This window comes from Coregonus clupeaformis, chromosome 33, assembly GCF_020615455.1.
Source record: "Coregonus clupeaformis isolate EN_2021a chromosome 33, ASM2061545v1, whole genome shotgun sequence".
Classification (NCBI taxonomy): domain Eukaryota; kingdom Metazoa; phylum Chordata; class Actinopteri; order Salmoniformes; family Salmonidae; genus Coregonus; species Coregonus clupeaformis.
Genome location: NC_059224.1, coordinates 34117622 through 34140637, shown reverse-complemented (window position 1 = coordinate 34140637; position 23016 = coordinate 34117622). Strand labels below are relative to the sequence as shown.

Sequence of the window (23016 nt, the reverse complement as noted above, 5' to 3'; positions counted from 1 at the left end):
CCCCTCCCCATGGGTTACTGCAGCCAGTGTTGCCAGCACTGCCACTACCTGGGTGGGCGTACCCCACCGGAATCCCCACCGGCTAGGTAAAAGGTCGTCAAGGTTCTCATTAGCAGCTTTGAGAATTTCCTTGTATATTTTGCTCTCCCATCAGGGGGCTCTGGCTTTGTAGGACCAACCCTGCCAGGCAGGCTCAGAATCTTGAGGGGGCGGTGCTGCTCAAGTAGGTCTCTGACCGCATTTATTTCTCTGTTTAGGCTGCATATTCACAGCAGGTCCATAAAATAGATGGGAACTTCTCTTTGGTGTATGGGTCGCTCAGGTGGGTGTCCAGGTTATAGGGTTAGGGATCTTTCCATCATGATAGGACAATGAATAATTAGATTAGATGTATACTATATTTAAAAATGTATATCCCTCATCTACACAAAATTGAAAGCGCTCTCTCTCACTACCCCTGTTCATAGACCCCCGGTCGGCTCTGGGATATGCAACCATTTCCCCTCTCACTCACTTAACGCCGTACCTTTTCAAATACAAAAATGAACACCACATGGTTGACTGCGGAAGAAATGGGCCGAGCGTGCAAACGCACCCGCATCCACATCTGCTGCAAGGGGGAAAGGACGCCAGAGAGAACACAGGACCAACCACAACAACCATCCACCAAAACAACAATCTCCCGCCAAAAAATCCATGTTCTAATTATTTGTATATAAATATGTATTATTCTGCATGTTATATCGTTTTATCCATTTATAAAATACTATACTTACTATAAATGTTATTTAATATTACAATCCCTATCATTGCTAGTATCAGGTGCTCCAATATTTGACTCCTCTATTACAACTTTTAGAATAGCCATGGAGTAGTCTTTGTGTCTCTGAACATTTGGTTGTCAATATATAATTTATCCACCACTAGTGCAACACGTTTCCCTTTTAATCTGTTTTCCTTGAAGATTGGATACAGAACTTTGCGCCTTTCTACAATCTCCTTCGGGAACTGATCATACATGCCTATTTTCGTGCCAGCAAGTCTTTTTCCCAGGCTTTTCACCATAGCTTTGTCCTTAAAAAAAGCAAATTTGGCAACGATTGGGCGCTCATATTTCTGTCCTCTTTTTCCGAAACGATGTACACGTTCTAGTTGGATTTTATCGACAGCCTCCTTGAGATGTTTCTAAAACTTGATTGGAGTCCACCTGTGGTAAATTCAATTGATTGGACATGATTTGGAAAGGCACACACCTGTCTATATAAGGTCCCACAGTTGACAGTGCATGTCAGAGCAAAAACCAAGCCATGAGGTCGAAGGAATTGTCCTTAGAGCTCCGAGACAGGATTGTGTTGAGGCACAGATCTGGGGAAGTGTACCAAGACAAATCTGCAGCATTGAAGGTCCCCAAGAAAACAGTGGCCTCCATCGTTATTAAATGGAAGAAGTTTGGAACCACCAAGACTCCTCCTAGAGCTGGCCGCCCGGCCAAACTGAGCAATCGGGGGAGAAGGGCCTTGGTCAGGGAGGTGACCAAGAACCCGATGGTCACTCTGACACAGTTCCTCTTAAAGTGATCCTATGGACAGATACTCCAATCTCAGCTGTGGAGCTTTGCAGCTCCTTCAGGGTTATCTTTGGTCTCTTTGTTGCCTCTGATTAATGTTCTCCTTACCTGGGCTGTGAGTTTTGGTGGGCGGCCCTCTCTTGGCAGGTTTGTTGTGGTGCCATATTCTTTCCATTTTTTAATAATGGATTTAATGGTGCTCCGTGGGATGTTCAAAGTTTTGGGATTTTTTTTTATAACCCAACTCTGATCTGTACTTCTCCACAACTTTGTCCCTGACCTGTTTTGGAGAGCTCCTTGGTTTTCATGGTGCCGCTTGCTTGGTGGTGCCCCTTGCTTAGTGGTGTTGCAGATTCTGGGGCCTTTCAGAACAGGTGTGTGTATTTACATTTACATTCTAGTCATTTAGCAGACGGATCATGTGACACTTAGATTGCACACAGGTGGACTTTATTTAACTAATTATGTGACTTCTGAAGGTAATTGGTTGCACCAGATCTTATTTTGGGGCTTCATAGCAAAGGGGGTGAATACATATGCACGCACCACTTTTCCGTAATTTATTTGTTAGAATTTTCTTGAATAAGTTATTTTTTTCACTTCACCAACAACTATTTTGTGTATGTCCATTACATGAAATCCAAATAAAAATCCATTTAAATTACAGGTTGTAATACAACAAAATAGGAAAAACGCCAATGGGGATGAATACTTTTGCAAGGCACTGTAGCTGTGCACAACGCTCCTCTTCCAACCTGACAGAGCTTGAGAGGATCTGCAGAGAAGAATGGGAGAAACTCCTCAATTACAGGTGTGCCAAGCTTGTAGCGTCATACGCAAGAAGACTCGAGACTGTAATCGCTGCCAAAGGTGCTTCAACAAAGTACTGAGTAAAGGGTCTGAATACTTATGTAAATGTAATTTTTCTGTTTTTTATTTGTAATACATTTGCTAAAATTTCTAAAAACCTGTTTTTGCCTTGTCATCATGGGGTATTGTGTGTAGATTGAGTAAAAAACACAATTTAATCCATTTTAGAATAAGGCTGTAACGTAACAATGTGGGAGAAGTCAAGGGATCTGAATCCTTTCCGAATGCACTTTGTGTGTGTGTGTGTGTGTGTGTACGTACGTACATACATACCTACATACATGCCTACATACGTACGTACGTACGTACGTACATACATACAGTTCCAATCAAAAGTTTGGACACACCTACTCATTCCAGGATTTTTCTTTAATTTTTACTATTTTCTACATTGTAGAGTAATAGTGAAGACATCAAAACTATGAAATAACACACATGGAATCATGTAGTAACCATAAAAGTGTTAAACAAATCAAAATATATGTTATATTTGAGATTCTTCAAAGTAGCCACCCTTTGCCTTGATGACAGCTTTGCACACTCTTGTCATTCTCTCAACCAGCTTCATGAGGTATTCACCTGGAATGCATTTCAATTAACAGTTGTGCCTTGTTAATTTTTGGAATTTATTTCGTTCTTAATGCTTTTGAACCAATCAGTTGTGTTGTGACAAGGTAGGGGTGGTATACAGAATATAGCCCGATTTTGGTAAAAGACCAAGTCCATATTATGGCAAGAACAGCTGAAATAAGCAAAGAGAAACGACAGTCCATCATTACTTTAAGACATGAAGGTCAGTCAATCTGGAAAATTTCAGGAACTTTTTAAGTTTCTTCAAGTGCAGTCGCAAAAACCATCAAACGCTATGATGAAACTGGCTCTCATGAGGACCGCCACAGGAATGGAAGACCCAGAGGTACCTCTGCTGCAGAGGAAACGTTCATTAGTTACCAGCCTCAGAAATTGCAACCCAAATAAATGCCTCACAGAGTTCAAGTAACAGACACATCTCAACATCAACTGTTCAGAGGAGACTGCGTGAATCAGGCCTTCATGGTCGAATTGCTGCAAAGAAAACACTACTAAAGGACACCAATAAGAAGAGACTTGCTTGGGCCAAGAAAAACGAGCAATGGACATTAGACCGGTGTGTCCAAATTTGAGATTTTTGGTTCAAACCGCTGTGTCTTTGTGAGGATTATCTCCATGTGTGGTTCCCACCGTGAAGCATGGAGGAGGAGGTGTGGGGGTGCTTTGCTGGTGACGCTGTCGTGATTTATTTAGAATTCAAGGCACACTTAACCAGCATGGCTACCACAGCATTCTGCGGCGATACACCATCCCATCTGGTTTGCACTTAGTGGGACTATCATTTGTTTTTCAACATGACAATGACCCAACACACCTCCAGGTTGTGTAAGGGCTATTTGACCAAGAAGGAGAGTGATGGAGTGCTGCATCAGATGACCTGGCCTCAACAATCACCCGACCTCAACCCAATTGAGATGGTTTGGGATGAGTTGGACCGCAGAGTGAAGGAAAAGCAGCCAACAAGTGCTCAGCATATGTGGGAACTCCTTCAAGACCGTTGGAAAAGCATTCCAAGTGAAGCTGGTTGAGAGAATGCCAAGAGTGTGCAAAGCTGTCATCAAGGCAAAGGGTGGCTACCTTGAAGAATCTAAAATATATTTTGATTTCGTAAACACTTTATTGGTTACTTTGTTCCATATGTGTTATTTCATAGTTTTGATGTCTTCACTATTATTCTACAATGTAGAAAATAGTAAAAAATAAAGAAAAACCCTTGAATGAGTAGGTGTCAAAATGTTTGACTGATTGTGTGTGTGTGTGTGTGTGTGTGTGTGTGTATATATATATATATATATATATATATATATATATATATATATATATATATATATATATATATATATATACAGGTAAAAGTCAGTAAATTAGAATATTTTGAAAAACTTGATTTATTTCAGTAATTGCATTCAAAAGGTGTAACTTGTACATTATATTTATTCATTGCACACAGACTGATGCATTCAAATGTTTATTTCATTTAATTTTGATGATTTGAAGTGGCAACAAATGAAAATCCAAAATTCCGTGTGTCACAAAATTAGAATATTACTTAAGGCTAATACAAAAAAGGGATTTTTTTAGAAATGTTGGCCAACTGAAAAGTATGAAAATGAAAAATATGAGCATGTACAATACTCAATACTTGGTTGGAGCTCCTTTTGCCTCAATTACTGCACTTAATGCGGCGTGGCATGGAGTCGATGAGTTTCTGGCACTGCTCAGGTGTTATGAGAGCCCAGGTTGCTCTGATAGTGGCCTTCAACTCTTCTGCGTTGTTGGGTCTGGCATTCTGCATCTTCCTTTTCACAATACCCCACAGATTTTCTATGGGGCTAAGGTCAGGGAGTTGGCTGGCCAATTTAGAACAGAAATACCATGGTCCGTAAACCAGGCACGGGTAGATTTTGCGCTGTGTGCAGGCGCCAAGTCCTGTTGGAACCTGAAATCTCCATCTCCATAGAGCAGGTCAGCAGCAGGAAGCATGAAGTGCTCTAAAACTTGCTGGTAGACGGCTGCGTTGACCCTGGATCTCAGGAAACAGAGTGGACCGACACCAGCAGATGACATGGCACCCCAAACCATCACTGATGGTGGAAACTTTACACTAGACTTCAGGCAACGTGGATCCTGTGCCTCTCCTGTCTTCCTCCAGACTCTGGGACCTCGATTTCCAAAGGAAATGCAAAATTTGCTTTCGTCAGAAAACATGACTTTAGACCACTCAGCAGCAGTCCAGCTCTTTTTTTCCTTAGCCCAGGTGAGGCGCTTTCCGCGCTGTTTCTTGGTCAACAGTGGCTTGACACGAGGTATGCGGCAGTTGAAACCCATGTCTTTCAAGCGTCTCTTGGTGGTGGATCTTGAAGCCCTGACTCCAGCAGCTGTCCACTCCTTGTGAATCTCCCCCACATTTTTGAATGGGTTTTTTTCACAATCTTGACTAGGGCGCGGTGATCCCTATCGCTTGTACACTTTTTTCTGACCACAGTTTTTCCTTCCCTTTGCCTCTCTATTAATGTGTTTGGACACAGAGCTCTGAGAACAGCCAGCCTCTTCTGCAATAACCTTTTGTGTCTTTCCCTCCTTGTGCAATGTGTCGATGGTCGCCTTTTGGACAGCTGTCAAATCTGAAGTCTTCCCCCATGTTTGTGTAGGCTTCAGAACTGGACTGAGAGACCATTTGAAGCCCTTTGCAGGTGTTTTGAGTTAATCAGCTGATTAGTTTGTGGCACCAGGTGTCTTCAAAATGTAACCCTTACACAATATTCTAATTTTGTGACACACGGAATTTTGGATTTTCATTTGTTGCCACTTCAAATCATCAAAATTAAATGAAATAAACATTTGAATGCATCAGTCTGTGTGCAATGAATAAATATAATGTACAAGTTACACCTTTTGAATGCAATTACTGAAATAAATCAAGTTTTTCAAAATATTCTAATTTACTGACTTTTACCTGTGTATATATATATATACATTTTCTTAAATCAGCATCTCTACATGTATGACAGCCATTCCATTCCAGTGTCTGTTGAATTCCAACACAGGCACACCTCATTCTACTGAATTAGGTACTGATTAGGTGATCATCTGAACCAAATCTTATTTAACGAGGAAAAGTATAAAAACCACTGCTGTAGGAAAAGTATGATCATCACTATCCTCTTGCAAAACAGTGCTAATAGTACCTCAAAAGTAATATTAATAAAATAAAATAAAATATTGACCATGCCAAAAGAGTTGAAAAGGAAAGTTTTGAGTGAGGAAAAGAAGGGTTCAATTCTGGCTTTACTGGCAGAGGGATACAGTGAGTGTCAGGTTGCTTCCATCCTTAAAATTTCAAAGACTGCGGTTCATAAGAACAAGGTCAAGCAGCAGACATTGGGGACAACAAAGCTACAGACCGGCAGAGGGCGAAAACGACACTCTACTGACCGGGATGACCGCCAACTCATTCGAATGTCACTCAACAACCGTAGGATGACAAAGTGACCTACAAAAAGAATGGCAAACGGCAGCTGGGGTGAAGTGCACGGCGAGGACGGTTAGAAACAGGCTCCTAGGGGCAGGGCTGAAGTCGTGCAAAGCTAGAAAAAAGCCCTTCATCAATGAGAAGCAAAGAAGAGCCAGGCTGAGGTTTGCAAAAGACCATAAGGATTGGACCGTAGAGGACTGAAGTAAGGTCATCTTCTCTGATTCCAATTTTCAGCTTTGCCCAACACCTGGTTGTCTAATGGTTAGACGGAGACCTGGAGAGGCCTACAAGCCACAGTGTCTCGCACCCACTGTGAAATTTGGTGGAGGATCGGTGATGATCTGGGGGTGCTTCAGCAAGGCTGGAATCGGGCAGATTTGTCTTTGTGAAGGACGCATGAATCAAGCCACGTACAAGGTTGTCCTGGAAGAAAACTTGCTTCCTTTTGCTCTGACATTGTTCCCCAACTCTGAGGATTGTTTTTTCCAGCAGGACAATGCGTCATGCCACACACCCAGGTCAATCAAGGTGTGGATGGAGGACCACCAGATCAAGACCCTGTCATGGCCAGCCCAATCTCCAGACCTGAACCCCATTGAATCCTTCTGGAATGTGATCAAAAGGAAGATGGATGGTCACAAGCCATCAAACAAAGCCGAGCTGCTTGAATTTTTGCGCCAGGAGTGGCATAAAGTCACCCAACATCAATGTGAAAGACTGGTGGATAGCATGCCAAGACGTTATTCCACCAAATATTGATTTCTGAACTCTTCCTAAGTTAAAACATTAGTATTGTGTTGTTTAAAAATGAACATGAACTTATTTTCTTTGCATTATTCGAGGTCTGACAACACTGCATCGTTTGTTATTTTGACTAGTTGTCATTTTCTGCAAATAAATGCTTTAAATGACAATATAGTTTATACAATAAAACAAAAATGTTATTTTTACCCAAACACATACCTATAAATAGTAAAACCAGAGAAACTGATAATTTTGCAGTGGTCTCTTTTTTATTTTTTTACAGAGCTATGTATGTATGTATGTATGTATGTATGTATGTATGTATGTATGTATGTATGTATGTATGTATGTATGTATGCAGTGGGGAACAAGTATTTGATACACTGCCGATTTTGCAGGTTTTCCTACTTACAAAGCATGTAGAGGTCTGTAATTTTTTATCATAGGTACACTTCAACTGTGAGAGACGGAATCTAAAACAAAAATCCAGAAAATCACATTGTATGATTTTTTAAGTAATTAATTTGCATTTTATTGCATGACATAAGTATTTGATCACCTACCAACCAGTAAGAATTCCGGCTCTCACAGACCTGTTAGTTTTTCTTTAAGAAGCCCTCCTGTTCTCCACTCATTACCTGTATTAACTGCACCTGTTTGAACTCGTTACCTGTATAAAAGACACCTGTCCACACACTCAATCAAACAAACTCCAACCTCTCCACAATGGCCAAGACCAGAGAGCTGTGTAAGGACATCAGGGATAACATTGTAGACCTGCACAAGGCTGGGATGGGCTACAGGACAATAGGCAAGCAGCTTGGTGAGAAGGCAACAACTGTTGGCGCAATTATTAGAAAATGGAAGAAGTTCAAGATGACGGTCAATCACCCTCGGTCTGGGGCTCCATGCAAGATCTCACCTCGTAGGGCATCAATGATCATGAGGAAGGTGAGGGATCAGCCCAGAACTACACGGCAGGACCTGGTCAATGACCTGAAGAGAGCTGGGACCACAGTCTCAAAGAAAACCATTAGTAACACACTACGCCGTCATGGATTAAAATCCTGCAGCGCACGCAAGGTCCCCCCTGCTCAAGCCAGCGCATGTCCAGGCCCGTCTGAAGTTTGCCAATGACCATCTGGATGATCCAGAGGAGGAATGGGAGAAGGTCATGTGGTCTGATGAGACAAAAATAGAGCTTTTGGTCTAAACTCCACTCGCAGTGTTTGGAGGAAGAAGAAGGATGAGTACAACCCCAAGAACACCATCCCAACCGTGAAGCATGGAGGTGGGAAACATCATTCTTTGGGATGCTTTTCTGCAAAGGGGACAGGACGACTGCACCGTATTGAGGGGAGGATGGATGGGGCCATGTATCGCGAGATCTTGGCCAACAACCTCCTTCCCTCAGTAAGACCATTAAAGATGGGTCGTGGCTGGGTCTTCCAGCATGACAACGACCCCGAAACACACAGCCAGGGCAACTAAGGAGTGGCTCCGTAAGAAGCATCTCAAGGTCCTGGAGTGGCCTAGCCAGTCTCCAGACCTGAACCCAATAGAAAATCTTTGGAGGGAGCTGAAAGTCCGTATTGCCCAGCGACAGCCCCGAAACCTGAAGGATCTGGAGAAGGTATGGAGGAGTGGGCCAAAATCCCTGCTGCAGTGTGTGCAAACCTGGTCAAGACCTACAGGAAACGTATGATCTCTGTAAAGAAACCAAATATTAAGTTCTGCTTTTCTGATGTATCAAATACTTATGTCATGCAATAAAATGCAAATTAATTACTTTAAAATCATACAATGTGATTTTCTGGATTTTTGTTTTAGATTCCGTCTCTCACAGTTGAAGTGTACCCATGATAAAAATTACAGACCTCTACATGCTTTGTAAGTAGGAAAACCTGCAAAATCAGCAGTGTATCAAATACTTGTTCTCCCCACTGTATGTATGTATGTATGTATGTATGTATGTATGTATGTATGTATGTATGTATGTATGTATGTATGTATGTATGTATGTATGTATGTATGTATGTATGTATGTATGTATGTATGTATGTATGTATGTATGTATGTATGTATGTATGTATGTATGTATGTATGTATGTATGTATGTATGTATGTATGTATGTATGTATGTATGTATGTATGTATGTATGTATGTATGTATGTATGTATGTATGTATGTATGTATGTATGTATGTATGTATGTATGTATGTATGTATGTATGTATGTATGTATGTATGTATGTATGTATGTATGTATGTATGTATGTATGTATGTATGTATGTATGTATGTATGTATGTATGTATGTATGTATGTATGTATGTATGTATGTATGTATGTATGTATGTATGTATGTACAGTTGAAGTCGGAAGTGTGCATACACGTAGGTTGGAGTAATTAAAACTAGTTTCTCAACCACTCCACAAATTTCTTGTTAACAAACTATAGTTTTGGCAAGTCGGTTAGGACATCTACTTTGTACATGACACAAGTAATTTTTCCAACAATTGTTTCACTTATAATTCACTGTATCATAATTCCAGTGGGTCAGAAGTTTACATACACTAAGTTGACTGTGTGCCTTTAAACAGCTTGGAAAATTACAGAAAATGATTTCATGGCTTTAGAAGCCTCTGATAGGCTAATTGACATCATTTTAGTCAATTGGAGGTGTACCGGTCGATGTATTTCAAGGCCTACCTTCAAACATTCTCTGTACTATTATTCTGACATTTCACATTCTTAAAATAAAGTGGTGATCCTAACTGACCTAAAACAGGGAATCTTTACTAGGATTAAATGTCAGGAATTGTGAAAAACTGAGTTTAAATGTATTTGGCTAAGGTGTATGTAAACTTCCGACTTCAACTGTATGTATGTATGTGAGGGAAAAAAGTATTTGATCCCCTGCTGATTTTGTACGTTTGCCCACTGACAAAGAAATGATCAGTCTATAATTTTGATGGTAGGTTTATTTGAACAGTGAGAGACAGAATAACAACAACAAAATCCAGAAAAACGCATGTCAATAAATCTTATAAATTGATTTGCATTTTAATGAGGGAAATAAGTATTTGACCCCTCTGCAAAACATGACTTAGTACTTAGTGGTAATACCCTTGTTGGCAATCACAGAGGTCAGACGTTTCTTGTAGTTGGCCAACAAGTTTGCACACATCTCAGGAGGGATTTTGTTCCACTCCTCTTTGCAGATCTGCTCCAAGTCATTTAAGGTTTCGAGCCTGACGTTTGGCAACTCGAACCTTCAGCTCCCTCCACAGATTTTCTATGGGATTAAGGTCTGGGGACTGGCTAGGCCACTCCAGGACCTTAATGTGCTTCTTCTTGAGCCACTCCTTTGTTGCCTTGGCCGTGTGTTTTGGGTCATTGTTTTTTTTTCTCCATTTTCTTCTAATTTTTTAAAAACCTTTATTTAACTATGCAAGTCAGTTAAGAACAAATTCTTATTTACAATGACGGCCTACACCGGCCAAACCCGGATGACGCTGGGCCAATTGTGCGCCGCTCTATGGGACTCCCAATCACGGCCAGTTATGATACAGCCTGGAATCGATAAGCTTGGCACATCTAGCCACTGTGATTTTTGCCATTCTTCAAGGGAATACTGCTCCAGCTCCTTCAAGTTGGATGGGTTCCGCTGGTGTACAGCAATCTTTAAGTCATACCACAGATTCTCAATTGGATTGAGGTCTGGGCTTTGACTAGGCCATTCCAAGACATTTAAATGTTTCCCCTTAAACCACTCAAGTGTTGCTTTAGCAGTATGCTTAGGGTCATTGTCCACCACTTTTCTGTTATTTAATTTTTTGAAACAAGGTATTTTTTTTATTTCACTTCACCAATTTGGACTATTTTGTGTATGTCCATTATATGAAATCCAAATAAAAATCCATTTAAATTACGGGTTGTAATGCAACAAAATAGGAAAAACGCCAAGGGGGATGAATACTTTTGCAAGGCACTGTATGTATGTATGTATGTATGTATGTATGTATGTATGTATGTATGTATACAGTTGAAGTTGGAAGTTTACATACACTTAGGCTGGAAAGAAAAAGCCATATCTCAGACTGGCCTATAAAAAGAAAAGATTAAGATGGGCAGTCTGAGAAATTGCTTTTTCTTTGCAACTCTGCCTAGAAGGTCTGCATCCCGGAGTCGCCTCTTCAGTGTTGACGTTGAGACTGGTGTTTTGCGGGTACTATTTAATGAAGCTGCCAGTTGAGGACCTGTGAGGCGCCTGTTTCTCAAACTAGACACTCTAATGTATTTGTCCTCTTGCTCAGTTGTGCACCGGGGCCTCCCACTCCTCTTTCTATTCTGGTTAGAGCCAGTTTGCGCTGTTCTGTGAAGGGGGTAGTACACAGCATTGTACGAGATCTTCAGTTTCTTGGCAATTTCTCGCATAGAATAGCGTTCATTTCTCAGAACAAGAATAGACTGACGAGTTTCAGAAGAAAGTTATTTGTTTCTGGTCATTTTGAGCCTGTAATCAAACCCACAATTGCTGATGCTCCAGATACTCAACTAGTCTCAAGAAGGCCAGTTTTATTTGTTATTTAAATCAGCACAACAGTTTTCAGCTGTGCTAACATAATTGCAAAAGGGTTTTCTAATGATCAATTGGCCTTTTAAAATGATAAACTTGGATTAGCAAACACAACGTGCCATTGGAACACAGGACTGATGGTTGCTGATAATGGGCCTCTGTACGCTTATGTAGATATTCCATTAAAAATCAGCCGTTTCCAGCTACAATAGCCATTTACAACATTAACAATGTCTACACTGTATGATCAATTTTATGTTATTTTAATGGGAAAAAACATTGCCTTTCTTCCGAAAACAAGGACATTTCTAAGTGACCCCAAACTTTTGAACTGTAGTGTGTGTGTGGTGTGTATGTGTGTGTGTGTGTGTGTGTGTGTGTGTGTGTGTGTACAGTGAGGGAAAAAAGTATTTGATCCCCTGCTGATTTTGTAAGTTTGCCCACTGACATAGACATGATCAGTCTATAATTGTAATGGTGTGTTTATTTGAATCTTAATCAGAAAGAGTTCTGGCTCCCAGGTGTCTTTTATGCAGGTAACGAGCTGAGATTAGGAGCACACTCTTAAAGGGAGTGCTCCTAATCTCATCTTGTTACCTGTATAAAAGACACCTGTCCACAGAAGCAATCAATCAATCAGATTCCAAACTCTCCACCATGGCCAAGACCAAAGAGCTCTCCAAGGATGTCAGGGACAAGATTGTAGACCTACACAAGGCTGGAATGGGCTACAAGACCATCATTGCCAAGCTGCTTGGTGAGAAGGTGACAACAGTTGGTGCGATTATTCGCAAATGGAAGAAACACAAAAGAACTGTCAATCTCCCTCGGCCTGGGGCTCCATGCAAGATCTCACCTCGTGGTTGCAATGATCATGAGAACGGTGAGGAATCAGCCCAGAACTACACGGGAGGATCTTGTCAATGATCTCAAGGCAGCTGGGACCATAGTCACCAAGAAAACAATTGGTAACACACTACGCCGTGAAGGACTGAAATCCTGCAGCGCCCGCAAGGTCCCCCTGCTCAAGAAAGCACATATACAGGGCCCGTCTGAAGTTTGCCAATGAACATCTGAATGATTCAGAGGAGAACTGGGTGAAAGTGTTGTGGTCAGATGAGACCAAAATGGAGCTCTTTGGCATCAACTCAACTCGCTGTGTTTGGAGGAGGAGGAATGCTGCCTATGACCCCAAGAACACCATCCCCACCTTCAAACATGGAGGTGGAAACATTATGCTTTGGGGGTGTTTTTATGCTAAGGGAACAGGACAACTTCACCGCATCAAAGGGACGATGGACGGGGCCATGTACCGTCAAATCTTGGGTGAGAACCTCCTTCCCTCAGCCAGGGCATTGAAAATGGGTCGTGGATGGGTATTCCAGCATGACAATGACCCAAAACACACGGCCAAGGCAACAAAGGAGTGGCTCAAGAAGAAGCACATTAAGGTCCTGGAGTGGCCTAGCCAGTCTCCAGACCTTAATCCCATAGAAAATCTGTGGAGGGAGCTGAAGGTTCGAGTTGCCAAACGTCAGCCTCGAAACCGTAATGACTTGGAGAAGATCTGCAAAGAGGAGTGGGACAAAATCCTTCCTGAGATGTGTGCAAACCTGGTGGCCAACTACAAGAAACGTCTGACCTCTGTGATTGCCAACAAGGGTTTTGCCACCAAGTATTAAATCATGTTTTGCAGAGGGGTCAAATACTTATTTCCCTCATTAAAATGCAAATAAATTTATAACATTTTTGACATGCATTTTTCTGGATTTTATTGTTATTCTGTCTCTCTCTGTTCAAATAAACCTACCATTAAAATTATAGACTGATCATGTCTTTGTCAGTGGGCAAACGTACAAAATCAGCAGGGGATCAAATACTATTTTCCCTCAGTGTGTGTATGTATGTGTATGTATATATGTGTGTGTGTATAATATCTATATATATATATACACACACATACAATTAGACCTATATATTATATTTGTAATAACTGTAGCCTAATTGTCATCCGGGGATAAATAACGTTTTTTTTGTTGAATAACTGTTTCATGGCTTTAGGAACGTGGACTGGCCTTTAACAGTCCCCTGTTTCTTTCCTCTTGTGTTGCAGTGCTCGTCAAGCGGTCCAATGGAGGATGGGAAGCCGGTGTGGGCGCCCCACCCAGCAGATGGGTTCCAGCTGGGGACCATAGTGGACATAGGCGCAAACAGCTTGACCATCGAGCCGCTGAAACAGGGGCAAAAGGTAGGCGATCATACACGCATATACACACACGCGAAAACAGACGTTTTTTTGCACATAGAGAATTCACATAATTGTGGTGGTGGCCATCAGTAGGCAGGTTTCTATTGCACCAGGTTTCTTTGACAAAGGCAACCCACCCCCCCCCCCACCCCCCCAAAAAAACATTACGACAAGTTCAATGGAAACGGCAGCTATTGGATAAATGCTCTAAAGTTCAACGTTAAAAAATAATCTGTTTGACGGGTGGATTTGTCTTTAGTCTAACTTTTTATTGTGACAAATTATGATGGTAACAGTGTTTTTCGAATAACTCATGATTGACGAGGGGGGGCTTCCACTCCACATTTGTATTTTAAATATGTACTGCTTGCTAAATCAAATAGTTTCTTTGCAAGACAAGGCTTGTCCTGACTTTCAAGAATGCCTGAATTGCTTTGCCTTGTTTTTCTGGTTGGCTGGATGCAAGTTTCACCATCCAATTATTTCAGATCTACAGGAGTGCAAGTTTGACCATGGCACGGACCATGGCAATACCTAGAAATGTGATAATATTTTGAATATTGCATATATTTGATGGGGGTGGGGGCCACAAAAAATCTGAACTCATCATGAGGGGTCTGCATGCCCATTTTTCCATGGGGCGGAGAGAAATGTTTGCAGGTATTAATATGATATGAGTAAGACTGACCAACAAAATCAATGGGGGCCCCCTGGCCGGTAATTCGACAATGATTGCTATGTTTAGATAGCTGGCCGTTAGACTAACTTACCCATTTAAAAAAATAAAGTGTAGTGGAATCGTCTAGGAGCAACAACGGCTCAGCCGCGAAGTGGTAGGCCACACAAGCTCATGAAATGGGTTTCCATGGCCGAGCAGCCACACACAAGGCTTAGATCATCATGCGCAATGCCAAGCGTCGGCTGGAGTAGTGTCGGCTGGACTTTGGAGCAGTGGAAACGCGTTCTCTGGAGTGATGAATCACGCTTCACCATCTGGTTTGGTGCATGCCAGGAGAACGCTACCTGCCCGAATGCATAGTGCCAACTGTAAAGTTTGGTGGAGGAGGAATAATGGTCTGGGGCTGTTTTTCATGGTTCGGGCTAGGCCCCTTAGTTCCAGTGAAGGGAAATCTTAATGCTACATCATACAATTACATTCTAGACGATTGTGGCAAAAGTTTGGGAAAGGCCCTTTCCTGTTTCAGCATGACAATGCCCCCATTGTCGCAATTCAATGGCAATTCAACGGCTCAGACACGAGACGTATGTGGCAGGGTCTACAGACAATCACGGACTACAAAAGGAAAACCAGCCACGTCACCGACACCGACGTCTCGCTTCCAGACAAGCTAAACACCTTCTTCGCCCGCTTTGAGGATAACATAGTGCCACTGACGAGGCCCACTACCAAGGACTGTGGCCTCTCTTTCTCCGTGGCCGACGTGATTAAGACATTTAAGCATGTTAACCCCCGCAAGCCTGCCGGCCCAGACAGCATCCCTAGCCGCGTCCTCAGAGCATGCGCAGACCAGCTGGCTGGTGTGTTTATGGACATATTCAATCTCTCCCTTTCCCAGTCTGATGTTTGTTCCTGTACCCAAGAAAGCAAAGGTAACTGAACTAAATGACTATCGCCCTGTAGCACTCACCTCTGCCATCATGAAGTGCTTTGAGAGACTTGTCAAGGATCATATCACCTCTACCTTACCTGTCACCCTAGACCCACTTCAATTTGCTTACCACCCCAATAGATCCACAGACGATGCAATCGCCATCACACTGCACACTGCCCTATTCCATCTGGACAAGAGGAATACCTATGTAAGAATGCTGTTCATTGACTATAGCTCAGCATTCAACACCATAGTACCCTCCAAGCTCATCATCAAGCTCGAGGCCCTGGGTATGAACCCCGCCCTGTGCAACTGGGTCCTGGACTTCCTGACGGGCTGCCCCCAGGTGGTAAAGGTAGGAAACAACATCTCCACTTCGCCGATCCTCAACACTGGGGTCCCACAAGGGTGCGTGCTCAGCCCCCTCCTGTACTCCCTGTTCACCCATGACTGCGTGGCCAAGCACGCCTCCAATTCAGTCATCAAGTTTGCAGACGACACAACAGTAGTAGACTTGATTACCAACAATGACGAGACCGCCTACAGGGAGGAGGTGAGGGCTCTGGGAGTGTGGTGCCAGGAAAATAGCCCCTCACTCAACGTCAACAAAACAAAGGAGATGATCGTGGACTTCAGGAAACAGCAGAGGGTGCACCCCGCTATCCACATCGACGGGACCGCAGTGGAGAAGTTGGAAAGCTTCAAGTTCCTTAGATACACATCACCGACAAACTGAAATGGTCCACCCACGCAGACAGTGTGGTGAAGAAGGCACAACAGAGCCTCTTCAACCTCAGGAGGCTGAATAAATTCGGCTTGGCACCTAAAACCCTCACAAACCTTTACAGATGCACAATTGAGAGCATCCTGTCGGGCTTTATCACCACCTGGTACGGCAAGGGGGTGGTGTGGTCTGCCGAACGCATTATCGGGGGCAAACTACCAGCCCTCCAAGACACATACAGCACCCGATGTCACAGGAAGGCCAAAAATATCATCAAGGACATCAACCACCCGAGCCACTGCTTGTTCACCCCGCTATCATCCAGAAGGCGATGTCAGTACATGTGCATCAAAGCTGGGACAGAGAGAATGAAAAACAGCTTCTATCTCAAGGCCATCAGACTGTTAAATAGCCATCACTAGCACATTAGAGGCTGCTGCTGCCTATTGAAATCACTGGCCACTTTAAGAAATGGAACACTAGTCACTTAAATAATGTTTACAGTCACTTTAATAATGTTTAAATATCTTGCACTACTCATATGTATATACTGCATTCTATTCTATAATATTCTACTGTATCTTAGTCCATGCCGCTCTGTCATTGCTTGTTCATATGTATATTTTCTTAAATTCCATTCCTTACTAGTTTTGTTTGTATTAGGTATATGTTGTGAAATTGTTAGATACTACTTGTTAGATATTACTGCACTGTCGGAGCTAGAAGCAGAAGCATTTCGCTACACCCTTTATAACATCTGCTAAACACGTGTATGTGACAAATAAAATTTGATTTGATGCACAAAGCGAGGTCCTTACAGAAATGGTTTGTCGAGATTGGTGTGGAAGAAATTGACTGGCCTGCACAGAGGCCTGACCTCAACCCCATCGAACACCTTTGGGATGAATTAGAACGCAGACTGCGAGCCAGGCCTAATCGCCCAACATTAGTGCCCATCCTCACGAATGCTCTTGTGGCTGAATGGAAGAAAGTCCCCACAGCAATGTTCCAACATCTAGTGGAAAGCCTTCCCAGAAGAGTGGAGGCTGTTATAGCAGCAGTGGGGGGACCAACTCCATATTAATACCCATGAATTTGAAATAAGATGTTAGACGAGCAGGTGTCCATGTACTTTTGGTCAAGTAGTGTGTATATTTTCTTTTTGGGGGAATTGATCCGAGGGCCTTCAAAAGGATAATGGTAACACTTCATTTTTATTTGACACTAGGTTTTTGTAAAATAGTTTTCAAAAATGTGCGTGTGACATTATTAAATTCAGTTATTTTGACCGAGAGTCAATTGTCGCATCTATTTTCTATGTGAACTTTTAAATGTCAACCAAAAATCGCTGGACAAGTTCATGGAAACATAGCTAATCTTGACACGAAGAGCATCCAACAGCTAACATACTAGTGAAACATCTGCTATCAAAACTCCCAGAGGCTGTAGTTTAGTCATTTATAGATACTACCCTCCTCCACTAGTACAAAATGAAGCCCCAGTTTCTGAGGTAAAGTGGCTCTTACCTGGTCAAGTAGGCTTTCCCTTCGAAGCCACCAGTCACAGCTAATTCACTTTTCCACTAGGCTAGATAATGTATTACGCTCTTGAAGTTAGTGAAACCCAGTTTCTATGGTAACTCGTACTTCCTTGTGTGGCTTTGTCATAAAGTGAACGTCCTCCTCAAACAATTTGCTCACATATAGTGTTTACATCCGGCCCATTAATCATGGGACTCCGTCAGATCTTTTATTATGAAGGAAGCTGTGTGTGTGTGTGTTTCAGTCATTTGTAACGGATGTGTCCATTCTCTGGCATTTATGGTCCGTTCTGTGCTGTAACAGGCAGTGTGAGGGGCACAATGTGTGTTCTGTCCCTGCGGCAGCCAGTTAGTGCCAGTCTACAGCTCCCTTCCTCCACACCCGGCCTGCTCAGAGCAGCAGCGGCGTACGCAGCCTGGCAGACCCTTGAGGGGGGACGTCAGGAGAGACGGGCTGCTCAGTGCGTGACACCGTGTCACACACAGCCTGAGCCACAATGGCCGACTCTGTGGCCCACAACGTTAGGTAATGTGTCCCAGACTGGGTCCCCAATGGAACCCTATTTCCTATATAGTGCACTACTTTTGACCTGAGCCCTGGTTGAAATTGGTGCACTATAAAGGGAATAGGGTTTCTTCACTGTTTCACTCTGCAGAGAGAGAGAGAGAGAGAGAGAGAGAGAGAGAGAGATTCAAATTCAGGGGGCATTGCCTCACCTTCCCTCCCTCTCCTTCTCCCCCTCTCCTCTTGCCTTCAGTCACCTCACGTGGCTCAGTGCTATGGAATCCTGCCAGTTTCGGCCCAGAATGTGGAACATGCCAGTGCAGGAAAGAATGAACCGACTGTACGTCACCTTGGCATCTCCACTCTAGGAAGTTTTAAAACCTTCTTGCAGTGCCTCTATTGGAGAGACTAAGCACACATCCCAAATAGCACCCTATTCCCTGTATATTGCAATGCTTTCAAAAGTAGTGCACTAAATACGGAATAGGGTGCCAATTGATACAGAGCCTAAATTGCTGGCCCAGAAAAGAGATGCCAACAGGTCCCCATGGCCCACAGGAGGGAGCTGGCTCTGGATGGCTGTGTCCCAAATGGCACTCTTATTCCCTACATAGTGCTCTGGTCAAAAGAAGTGCACTATGTAGGGAAGAGGTTGCCATTTGGGATGCACATGCTGTGTCTGGCCTGGCCTAGCTATCTACACATCACAGCCCGCCGGACCCACTTACTAGTCTAAGGTCACCCCACGTATGTTCCCCAAACTAACTTCTGAAAAATTTTGATAAAGGATTATATTTTTCCCTGGTGAAATGTCTTTGCCACGTGTGGAGTGGACAAGGTCAAGTTGCAGAAGGCTTTTAGCTGGTGCTGTGTTATAGGGGCAGGCCAGGAGAATGTAGCTCTCAAACTGGCATTCTGCCTTCACCCTCCAGTTTTCACCGGTTAACTTCGCCCACAACTGGCTCATGTAAACTACAATCCCGACGCTGAGTTTTAACGTTTAGAAACGTCAATAATCATCGCTTGCGATACGGCTTTCAAAACATATGGCCCTTATCTGAAGAATACAATTACTGTAGCAGTTATGCACAGATCCATAAGGCTGTGTGTGCCTCCATCTGACGAAACTACACTTCCCAAGTTACGCTTACACACAGGTGTTTGGAGCACACAAGATGGCTAATTAGCGTAGGTGGTCGCCTCTGTCTTCCGTCTGTTTCCTGTAAACAAGCGCTGTAACATGGTGATATGGCCCTGTGGGAACACTAACCCTATAAAGGTGTGTAGTAATTTAAAGGTGTGTTTTTTTGTTTATTATTTCTCGCTGATATGAAACGTACCTTCCTTATGTTTCCAAAACAGTACCGCAAGTGGTGGGTGTTAATGTTTACAGCAAGCGTCGGGGCTCTTACCAAAACTGCCCCAGTCAGAAGGTACTATCGTCAATAGGTGCTAAAGCAGTTGGCGTCTATGAATGTGGTAAGAACAATGTATCCATGCAGAAGGAGAAAGGTGCAGCCAGCCATCTTAAACTAGCTTTGGTTAGCCTAGTAGTTCAAAAGGGATTTCACTGTATGTTTGTTCATATTTCCATGAACATGAATGCACTGTATGTCTTCAGAAAGTATTCACACCCCTTGACTTTTTCCACATTTTGTTGTGTTACAGCCTGAATTTAAAATTGATTACATTGAGATGTTTTGTCACTGCCCTACACACAATACCCCATAATGTCAAAGTGGAATTATGTTTTTCGAGTCAATAAGTATTGAACCCCTTTGTTATGGCAAGCCTAAATAAGTTCAGGAGTAAACATTTGCTTAACATGTCACATAATAAGTTGCATGGACTCACTCTGTGCAATAATGGTGTTTAACAGGACTTTTGAATCACTATCTCATCTCTGTACCCCACACATACAATTATCTGTAAGGTCCCTCAGTCGAGCAGTGAATTTCAAAAACAGATTCAACCACAAAGACCAGGGAGGTTTTCCTATGCCTCGCAAAGAAGGGCACCTATTGGTAGATTGAATAAAGATTAATAAACAAACTCATCAACTTGGTTAACCTGCTAGTGCTCTCTCATATGCTGAGTCACGCTAACTTTCAATCGCAATGTGTTTTTATGATTCCTAAATAACCCGTAGTACTCACCAGATGTTTACCTTAAACACATGCTATAAGTAACATGCGCATGCACACGCGCACACACACACACACACACACACACACACACACATATATATATATATATATATATATATATATATATATATATATATATATATATATATATATATATATATATATATATATATATATACACACACACACACACCAGTAACACCAAACTAGCTCCAGCCTCACAACACAAGCCCTGCCTATGGGCACATGTAGCTAGATGTATTGTTTGTCCTGGGCCATGCATGTGTGCTGATAATGCTAATGAATAATGCATGGGGCTGTGCTCTGCAGTGGAGGTGCTGACCGACAACTGTGGGCCTGAAGAGGGGAGGGGCTGCAGCTTGCAGCCAGCCTCCACAGCACCTCACTAGTTAACTCCCAGCCCCCAGATCCTGTTTCTGCCTCTCTCCAAATAATTCATTGTCCCTTGATGTGTCACTCACTGCTGCGTACACCAGGGCCCTTTGAAGCGATGGCCTTCTTGAACAGTCAGTGTTTTGAGTGACCCATTGGGAACTTGGGATTGCAAAAAGAACACGTTGACAGACTTGAAAAGATGACTGACTTATATTGTTAAAAGCAGGCACATTGATTGGAATCCAAATAGACTTAATGGGTTGATTTACTCATGCATCTCGCTCCTTTGTGCATTGTTTGGTATTTTAGGCCCCATACTTTTATTTATGTAGTTAGCGACCAACTCCTCAACTTTAATACATTAGAAAGAGAACAGCATAGTGTTAGCAGCATAGTGAAATACTAAAGTTGTACAGATGATTTAATCCTGTTTCACGTCCATCTTGTTTTGACAGAGCTTTACGGCCCAGATCAACCAAGTGTTCCCAGCTGAGGATGATGTCAACAAACATGTGGAAGACAACTGTGAGTTTATAGCACAAACACTTCTATTGCTTTTATGTTTCTGACCATCTCATAAAGTTACCCTAATGAACACCTAAGAGGTTTTGCAGCACTATACGAAGTATTATAAACTGGGTGGTTCGAGCCCTGATTGCTGAGTGGCTGACAGCCGTGGTATATCAGACCGTATACCACGGGTATGACAAAACATGTATTTTTACTGCTCTAATTACGTTGGTAACCCGTTTTTAATAGCAATAAGGCACCTCGGGGGTTTGTGGTATATGGCCAATATACCACGGCTAAGGGCTGTATCCAGGCACTCCGTGTTGCGTCGTGCATAAGAACAGCCCTTAGCCGTGGTATATTGGCCACGTGGTAACACACCCTCATGCCTTATTGCTTAAATGAACTCTATTACAACCCTGAAACTGTTACCCCAAAAAAAAATTTCCACAGAGGATTTAGGAATGCCATTTTGTGACATTATGTTCTTATGTGTTTTCCATTTCGATCCATCCTCTTCTTTGACAGCTTGTAATTACTGTTGTTTTTCAGGTTCTTTGATGTACTTGAATGAAGCCACTCTATTAAACAACGTCCGCGTGCGGTATAGTAAAGACAAAATTTATGTAAGTACTTTATAACAGACAACCTGTATCTATATCCTGCTGTCTGCCTCATCAATCTTGTTCCAACAGCTATGCACCATGATGAACAGGCCACAGGTTGAACCAGCAAGGGCAAGGCCGATAGAACACTCACTCATTATCATGTGAAAGCCCTGTCACCTCAGCCACTTCTGTCTCTCTGCACCTACTGTACTTTACTGCATGTGTGTGTTGTGGTGTGTCCCCTCCCTGATGGACGGCGTGACGGCCTTGTCACTGTCACTCTGGGCTGCCTGTCAGGTGGCTGCTGGGAGAGGGCCAGTTACATTGACACACACACACACACACAGTTACAGCGTGTGTCACTGTAACTGTCCTCCCTCCCAGCAGACACCTGACAGGCAGCCCATAGTGACAATGACAAGGCCCTCACACTGTCCATCAGGGAGGGGAGGGGACACAACACATATACACACACACACACACATACACAAAGGCACAGCTAGCTCTTGTCATCACGGTCTCCCTGCTGGCCCCTGTGTCTACCCCTTTGTAATCAGCCAGGGAGCAGAGCAGAGCCAGGGAGCACTATCCTGTTCCCCACTGAACTTAATTAGGTCGTCTGAGGTGACAGCCAGGCAGGCAGAGGGACGTGGATGCCAGCTGGTGGGGAGAGGAGAACCATGGGACACTTGTCTTCCAACAGGTGGCATCTAGTGGCTGCAGTGAGAAACTGCCTGCTGTGTTCTATGGAAATGTTAGGCAGATATGCAGTTAGACAATTCCTTTTAGCAGTGATGAGACTCAAGTGTTTTGTTTGGTACTTGAGAAAAAGCTGGGTGTTATATCAGAAGTGTTTGCCCCAAAAGCATTTGATGTGTGTTTTAAGGTACAATGTA

General features: G+C 42.9%; 1 protein-coding gene across 7 annotated transcripts in view; it reads left to right on the top strand.

The window, feature by feature from the left end:
* Positions 1 to 23016, top strand: part of LOC121549043 (unconventional myosin-VI) — a 130409-nt gene that overhangs the window by 31133 nt on the left and 76260 nt on the right. For all 7 annotated transcript variants that reach the window (XM_041860843.2, XM_041860842.2, XM_045210257.1 and 4 more), the window contains exons 2-4: positions 13943 to 14077; positions 21458 to 21527; positions 22065 to 22138. In XM_041860843.2, coding sequence (XP_041716777.1) covers positions 13961 to 14077; positions 21458 to 21527; positions 22065 to 22138 — 261 coding nt within the window. In that variant the 5' untranslated portion in view covers positions 13943 to 13960. The remainder of the gene's footprint in view (positions 1 to 13942; positions 14078 to 21457; positions 21528 to 22064; positions 22139 to 23016) is intronic.